At 45.9% G+C, this 8,138-nt stretch overlaps 1 protein-coding gene across 2 annotated transcripts; it reads left to right on the forward strand.

The window, feature by feature from the left end:
• LOC126075732 (transmembrane protein 14C) lies at window positions 1-8,138 on the forward strand. 2 transcript variants are annotated; one of them, XM_049883768.1, is made up of 6 exons: window positions 1-105; window positions 1,831-1,899; window positions 2,173-2,249; window positions 3,046-3,147; window positions 6,535-6,622; window positions 7,504-8,135. In XM_049883768.1, the coding sequence occupies exons 2-6, from the start codon at window positions 1,877-1,879 to the stop codon at window positions 7,559-7,561; spliced, it is 348 nt and encodes a 115-aa protein (XP_049739725.1). In that variant the 5' UTR covers window positions 1-105; window positions 1,831-1,876; the 3' UTR covers window positions 7,562-8,135. The 2 variants fall into 2 exon arrangements, with proteins under 2 accessions (XP_049739725.1, XP_049739734.1); XM_049883777.1 differs by having other exon boundaries at window positions 40-105; window positions 1,817-1,899; window positions 7,504-8,138.

The following is an 8,138-nucleotide window of genomic DNA, read 5'->3' on the forward strand; positions in this document are numbered from 1 at the left end:
GGGACGCACTGCGCGCGCCGCGCCGTTTCCGGAAGGACCGAGAGTCCCCGCCCTGAGGCCTCTGCTCGCCTGTGCGCCGGAGCTGAGTTCGAGAGAGCAGTTCGGGTACTTGGCTGTTGTTATTTTCATTTTATTGCTGTTTTAGCTGACTTTTGGGAATTGTCTAAGAGGTTTTGCTCTCGCCTCTTTTATGCCCCCCAATACAAGTGAGGTTTAGGCGGCGTCGTGGGTGCTTTTTCTGCTTTCCTTGAATTAGGTTGTAAAAGCTGCCGAAACACCGAGCTCCTCCGATAACGTAGTAATGATTACTTTCTTGGAGATTTAATTGCTCAATGCCGCTTCGAACTAAGAACTCCACTCACGATATTGCCACCGCTTTTGTGAAAATTATTAGAACAAAAGAGATAAACATTGTGCTTTTTTTTTAGTCTTATTAGGTTTACTGAATACAAAATGTACTTTTTCAAGAAAATAGGAGTTACTTTGCCGAGAATGCAGTGTCTCATGTAATTATGACTTGGATTTCCGTATATTTAACACCCCCCCACCCCACCCCCATCTAGCAAGAGCTGTTTCTTGCTGAATGCGAAAATAAATGACTGCGTAAAAAGCTTTACGAATGTTGTGCATTGATATAGCTTGATTGTTGGGGCAAAGGTAAAACTAGTCCCCTTTCCACCCCCCCTCCAAAAAACAAATATTTGAACTGAGGGTGCAGAAGGTATTTGGTTTTCGTATTTAATAATAATTTGGGTTAATTGACGGAAAGGTTAACTCCTTTAGGGTGCCTAGCTGGTCAGTGAATATAGCTCAGTTTCTTGTGGGTTTATATTACTAGAATTGAGATTTTTACAAAAATGGTTGTGTCTGTTCAGCATTTACTATGTACTAAGTACTTTTTTATATATAAGTACTTTTTTAGAGCCCTGGTGGCACAGCAGTTAAGTGCTTGGCTGCTAACCGAAAGGTCAGCAGTTCAAATCCGCCAGCCACTCTGTGGGAGAAAGATGTGGGAGTCAGCTTTTTTAAAGATTGCGGCCTTGAAAACCCCGTGGGGCAGTTCTTCTGTGTCCTATAGAGCCACTATGAGTCCGAATTCGACTGGACTGCAATGGCTTTTTTGGTTTAAGCACTTTTTACGTATTACCGCATTTAGTGCTCACAACAACCCCCGGAATTGGTACCATTGTTATCCCTGTGGTACAGGAAAGGAAACTGGGGCCTGGAGGCATTGCTTAGGTTGCCCAGGACCTCTTAGCTACAAAGGGCGGGGATGGAACTCGGACCACTTCTTTCTGCCTGGCAGAGATCTGTGCCTTTAACCGCTTTTATCTTAGTCATCTAGTGCTGCTGTAACAGAAATGCCAAGTAGGTGGCTTTAACAAAGAGAAATTTCTTCACACTAAAAGTAGGTTATAAGTCCAAATTCTAGGTGTCAGCTCCAGGGGAAAGCCTTCTCTCTCCGTGGGCCTTTTCATCAGTCTTCCACTGATCAAGGAGCTTCTCAGGTGCAGGGACCCCGTGTCCAAAGGATGTGCTCTGCTCCTGGTGCTGCTCTCTTCTTGCTTCCCCTTCCTTTTATCTCTTGGGAGATAAAAGGTGGTGCAGGCCACAGTCCAGGGAAACTCCCTTTACCTTGGACCAGGGAGGTGACCGGAGTGAGGGTGGTGGTACAGTCCCATCCTGATCCTCTCAGCATAAGATTACAATCACAAAATGGAGGACAGCCATGTAATACTGAGAATCATGGCCTAACAAAGTTGATACACACGTTTTTGGGGGGACATAATTCAATCCATGATAACCTCTGAAGCAGCCCCTCCTTTGCAGGTGCAGGCCTGGTATCCCCTCAGCTGGACAGAGTGGGAAGAGAACAATGCAGAAGGAGCCTGGCCCACTGTAAGTACACAGTAAATGGGAACGGAATATCCAGGAGCTTTCTTCAAACCAGAGTTCCTTTCCCAGCTGCAGAGGGCCCTGAGAAGACTGAACACTGGACATGTCCAGAGAACTGGGTGTGAGTCCCAGCTCCGCCCCTGACAGATTTTGTGACTTTAAGCTAGTCCTCTAACTTCTTTGGGCTTTATTTTACGTATTTGTACAGTGAGAGAATTGTTTAGCGTTTGCTTTTAAAGCGTGGTTGGCACTGATTTCTTACTCTTCCGTTTTCAGAGTGCCCTTACATTGGCTTGGCTTTGGCTACGCGGCATTGGTTGCTTCTGGTGGGATCATTGGCTATGCAAAAGCAGGTATGGTCTGAGTTACTTGATCTCTTAAGACCTCCCCCATGTTCCTGATGAAGAGCATGCCCTCTAGGTCCTGGAGGAAGACTCTTGTTGGAGTTAGGTTTGCTCTAGCCCCTCTAGCTTGAGTGCAGACTTAGTGTTAGTCCCAGAGCTCCTTCTATAGTTGACTTTGGTTATCTGTCGAGCTAAGCCAGGTTTGCCTCTTGTAGAATTGTTCGTTTTTGCCTCTTTATCTGAAGTTGCTGGCAGGGTGGTAGTAGATTGTGGTTATCATTGAGTACCATACATCAGCCTTGGCCTCAAAGTGCCGTCTGCACTCTCCCAGCAGGACTCCTCCAGCCTTCACCTCCCGGTGTGTTGAAGTCTCCTCATTAAAGCGGGTGTGGCCGTGCCAGTGAACGTGCCTCCATCCCCACGATACACACATTGGAACCCCTTATTTTCTGGATCTGTTCTTAACTGACTGACCCTCTTGGCCTATCCTTTTTTGACTTAACTGCAGTCCTGCCCACACACAGTTCTAGCCCTTGATGGGTGAATCTGACCTGGTTAGGAGCTCTTTTCTCTTTAGATGGAAGAGTCCAACCTTTGAGAGGAGAGAGGCATAGGTGCTTTACCCTGACTTCCCTGGCAAAATAGCAGATGCCCCCATTTACCTGGTGGGACTCGTTGGTGATGCACTGTGTTGAGGGAAGTTCTGTTTGTTTTGTTTTACTGTAGGGGAGGGCAGTTTGGTGGATTCTGTTAATGAAATAAGAGTCTGACATTACAGTGCAGATGTGTGTTTGCTTCCTTCTAGGTAGCGTCCCATCCCTGGCTGCCGGACTCCTCTTTGGAGGATTAGCAGGCCTGGGTGCTTACCAGCTCTCTCAGGATCCCAGGAACGTTTGGGTTTTCCTAGGTATGTTTGTTCCAGTGTCTCCTTATTGTAATTATATGTCCAGAATACTGTTTACCTGAAGGCCCTGGTTTGGTGGGATGTGGCAGTTAACTCACATATAAGACAGCTTCACTGCTTCTGCAGGGTTCGAGGGAAGTTTGAAAATAGGGGGAATTTGTATTTGTTTTCTGTTTATCTTTTACACACAGATCATGGGAAGCTTTTCCTACTTTGTGAGAAATCAGTATTTAAACTTGTACAAGGTAACCGTTTTCTGTTAACCATTGTGGTTGCCTGCTGAAGACTGTCTCTTTGATAAAGTGCTATGAAAATATCAGCTGTCTGGGTTAGGTTGGTATCAACATTACTTCTTTCCAATTTGAAGATCACTTAACAGACTCCTAACAGTAACCTAAACGTGTAAGACCTAGGCCTTGCCTTCGAGGAGCTTTCAACGTCATTGGGAGCCTAAGACAGGGACCTAGACAGCAACTCTGGTGCTGCGGGAAAGTAGCCATGAGCAGCAACACACGGAGTTCAGGGAAGGAAATATGACTCCTTGTCAGGGTGACTGGTGGCATATTTTTATTGAGCTCCACCTGTGTGTGTGACCTGCTGGGAGGCTGGGCTTCTCACTGTTCACACAGACGCACAGCGTGGGGAAAAGCAGTGCTGGCCCTTACAGACATGGTAAGGTGAACAGGCGTGTTAATGGGGTTTGCAGGTCAGCCCTGGGCTGGGAAGGGTGCTCAGTGGTGGCTGATTTGGGGCATGCTAGGGAAGGAAGACAGGCCCAGCTCTCAACTGCCTCACAGCTCCCTCACTTGGACTCCGGAAGGACTGCCCGGCTACTGAGTTTTTTCCAACCTCTGATTCTACTGCTCCGCTCTCCCACTTGAGAGAAAAAATAGAAATCATCAGATGGAGACCCCTTGTTTTCATGCCATCAGCCCCCAGACTTTCCCCCAGGCCAGTCCCTCCACCTGTGCTGGGATCTCATTCTGTCCTGCCACTCAGGAGTTTGCATAAAATACAGCTCGTATTTTATACCCCCTTTCAGATGGATCCTTCGTACTGATGTTCATATGTGCTCATAGCTCACCCATTTCACAAAGAAAACAGGAGATCTCTCTTGTTTGACCCCACTTCTTTCTCTAGCTACTGTCTTAACTCTTTCTCCCCGCTTACAAACTTCTCTTAAAAAATTGTGTATACTCCTTGTCTTCCACTTCTTATCTCCCACATGTTCTTGACCCACTTCAGTCTCCCATTTTTGCTCCCTTTTGTCTGTGGAAATAGCTGCCAGTGAACCCTATTTCTCAAAATTCACTAGACCCTGTTCAGTCCTTGTTTTACTTGCCCTGTTAGCTGTGTTCAACAGAGTTGACTATTTTCCACTCTCCTTTTTATCTTCTTATTCTTTTGTTTTTGTAGATCCGTTGTCTTAGTCATCTAGTGCTGCTATAACAGAAATACCACAAGTGGGTGGCTTTAATAAAAAAAAACTTATTTTCTCATAGCCTAGTAGGCTACAAGTCCAAATTCAGGACGTCACCTTCAGGGGGACACTTTCTCTCTGTGTTGGCTCTGAAGGAAGATGCTTCTCATCAGTCTTCCCCTGGACAAGGAGCTTCTCCGCACAGGAACCCCAGGTCCAAAGAATATGCTCTGCTTGGTGGTATGAGGTCCCCACTCTCTGCTTGCTTCCCTTTGCTTTTATCTCTTGTAAGATAAAAGGTGGTGCAGGCCACACCCCAGGGAGACTCCCTTTACATTGGATCAGGGATGTGACCTTTTAAGGGTGTTACATCCCACCCTAATTTTCTTTAACATAAAATTACAATCACAAAATGGAGAATAGCCACGCAATACTGGGAATCGAGGCCCTAACCAAGTTGATGCATAATTTTCGGGAACACAATTTAATCCATGATACCCGTCTATCTCTCCAACCCTTAAATATTGAAGTTAGTGAGGCCTGGTCTTTTTATCTTCTTTATACTTTTTTTCTTGACAATGTAATTGAAGCCCATGGCGTTAATTACCACCAGTACACAAGTGACTCATAAATTTCTCTCTCTTTCAGGCTTTTCTTTCTCATACATACAGGTGCCTAAAGGCACCAGAACCTCAGCACACCCGACACTGACCTCAGGGTCTCAGAGCCATCTGGTCTTCTGGTCTCCATCCATTCAGGTCTTAATTGTTCCCTTCCCCCAGCCTTTGTCTGATTCATCAACAAGCCCTAGCAACACCACCTCCCACACATACCCTGAATGGTCCCTTTCTCCCATCTCCCCTGCCACCCTCCTGGCCCCAGTTATCTTTCTCTCTTGCCTGCATTTCTGAGGTTGTTCCTTAAGGTGTATCCCTACATGCTCTTTGGAGTCCCTATAGCTTTTTATCCATGGTGCAGTTGAAATTATGTTTTCAAAATACAACTCTGTACACACATTCCTCTGCTTAATATCATCAGTGGCTTCTCACTGCTTAATATGGCCCTGTGTGGTCTGGTCCCTCTTCTTCTTGAGCTTTTTCTTGATTTCTATACCCAGCCATCCTGGCTATCCAGTTGCTGCAGTGTGCCACGCCCCTTGCACTGCAGGGCCTTTGCAAGCACCATTCCTCCTGCTTAGAAGATGTTTTCCTCCCCTCCAGCCAGCTCTCTCCTACTTTGGTCACAGATCCCAGCTCAGTCATCACTACCTCAGTAAATCATTTTATGTCTTCCCTGAAAGATTGGTGCTCCTTACTCTATTATTTATATAGCATTAATTTCAGAGGAAAGGCCTGGCAATCTACTTCTGAAAACCCACCATTGAAAGCCCCATGGAGCACAGTTCTACTCTGACACACATGGGGTCACCATGAGTTGGAGTCGACAGCAACTGGAACTGGGTAGAATGAATTATACCCGTAGCATAAATTATAATTTTGTGTGTGATCCTTTACCACCTGTCCTATCAGACTCTAAACACTCTGAGGACAGAAGCTGTGTGATGACTGTCGTGTCCGCCAGCCCATGCTGTGGTGCTTGCACAGAGTAGGGGTCCTTAGAGACTGAATGGGAAGAGAACAGAGTGGAGGAAACATTATCTGCAGGGCGTGGCTAGGGGAGGACTAGCAGCAGTTTTGGAGGAAACCGTTAAATACTCTGGTAGATGGTGGTGGGAGACGAGGCTGGACAGGCAGGCCAGGGCCCAGGCTGTGAGGGCTGGTATGCCAGTGTTTGTCCTTAGTCTCTTCGGCTGTGGGTGGCCTTGACAGTCCCACCCACCTGGGGGAGTAGGAAGAAGTGTGGGATTGAATCTGGACCTTGAAAGATGATGGGACTCTGGTCACTTCTTTTGGTTCCCTCACTTATAAGATGTAATGATATTTAACCATTCTCTTACTCTTTTCCATTAGCTACATCTGGGACCTTGGCAGGCATTATGGGAATGAGATTCTACCACTCCGGAAAATTTATGCCTGCAGGCTTGATCGCGGGTGCCAGGTACTTCATGTTCTATTGTTGCTCTTTACCACTGTAGGGTTTAGTTCATTGCCTGAGATACGTTATACGTTCAAAAAGTGACTGTCGCAGCATAGCTGATGCTAGGCCTCAGCTGAAATCGTTTAATTTATACACAAACTGGAAAGGCTGCCAGAACAGTAGCCGATTTAGTGTGAAAATTAGATAAGGATATTAATTCACGGAGGCAGTGGTCCTGTGGTCCATCCTGGCTCCTCTGCAGTGGCAGAAGCTTCATGCAAAGCCAGGACTGCAGCCCTTCGTGTGACCTTTAGAGTGGGTGTCACTTTTCTTAGTTGTATAGGTATCCTTTGCTAATGATTTGATTGAATTCTGTTTTCTAATTAACTTTGGCTGTAAAACTTAGGCCAAAGTGTTTTTAGAATGTAGCCCTTAAGTTTAATATATCCTGAAGGTAGGAAAATTTTAAAAACCCGTTTTGGGAAAAGCTTATCCAGCTTTGATCATAGTTATGCTGTCAGCATGGTGTTTTATACATAAAACAAAGGAGCCGTGTAGACCAAGGTTGAGACCTGAGCTCTAATCAATCCTGCCTTGACCGTTCACTAGCTCTGTGGCCGGAGGGAGGCCCAGGTCTCTCCAGACTTCAGTTTCTTCATCCCTCAAATTCTTGACAGTCGGACTAGGAGCTCCAGCTCAGGTGTACTACTAAGCCCTCAGGGCAGACTGCCCCGATAGTGTTTTTTCCTTGGTGCCGTCAGGGATGGAAGTTTCATTGTGGAGGGAGCAACATGTCATAACCAGTGTGGTTGTGAGGCACCTGCAGAATCTAGTTTCTTTAGAGAAAGGTGAATGCCTCCTTGTCCTTTACCTGACTCTGTTTATGTGTTTCTTTTGAACAGTTTGCTGATGGTTGCCAAACTTGGATTTAGTATCATCAGTAGACCCCATCAGTCATAGTCACGTCCCAGCTGGAACTCAGGAAGAATTAAAAGCTTCCACGCTAACTCTGTTTTTAATGTGAGAGACATAAACACAAAAGGCTTCAGTATTTTCACATATTCTGACCTTTTACTTAAAAAAAAAAAAAAAAAAAATAGCACTGAACTTTGCAGGAAAAAATCAGTTGTTCTCATTACAGCAACGCTCCAGAGGTGGCGATTGTCTTGCACCCTCATGTAATTTGATTCTTGTACATTGATGCACTCTCTTCTTCCTGTAACTGGAGATAGATTCTCAGTGGGCAGAATGTTAGGTGTCAGCATTTGGGGCCCTGGACCTCCATGCCCTCCTCCGAGGAACAGCCTGAGGAAGATCTCTTAGGAGATTCCAGATAGCCATCTTCTGCTCATCTTAGGGCACAGACTGATCTGAAATTATGTTGCATGATATAGCAATGGAAATAAAGTTTTACTGTAAATAACGTTTCCTGTGGTGTCTTCGTTGCCAGGGCGTCCCAGAGCACAGGATGGGATGGGATAGCAGGAAGATAGAGGCCTGTGGGCGTATTCAGTGTTCTATTCAGGAACAACCCATT

This window comes from Elephas maximus, chromosome 1 (genome assembly GCF_024166365.1).
Source record: "Elephas maximus indicus isolate mEleMax1 chromosome 1, mEleMax1 primary haplotype, whole genome shotgun sequence".
NCBI classification, from domain to species: domain Eukaryota; kingdom Metazoa; phylum Chordata; class Mammalia; order Proboscidea; family Elephantidae; genus Elephas; species Elephas maximus.

What these genes read in the sequence shown, in the direction of transcription:
- LOC126075732 (XM_049883768.1), top strand. Translation starts at nt 1,877, where the DNA reads ATGCAGAAGGAGCCTGGCCCACT. An exon ending in CAGAAGGAGCCTGGCCCACT is followed by an intron (nt 1,900 to 2,172) that starts GTAAGTACACAG and finishes TTCCGTTTTCAG; the next exon opens with AGTGCCCTTACATTGGCTTG. An exon ending in GGCTTGATCGCGGGTGCCAG is followed by an intron (nt 6,623 to 7,503) that starts GTACTTCATGTT and finishes TCTTTTGAACAG; the next exon opens with TTTGCTGATGGTTGCCAAAC.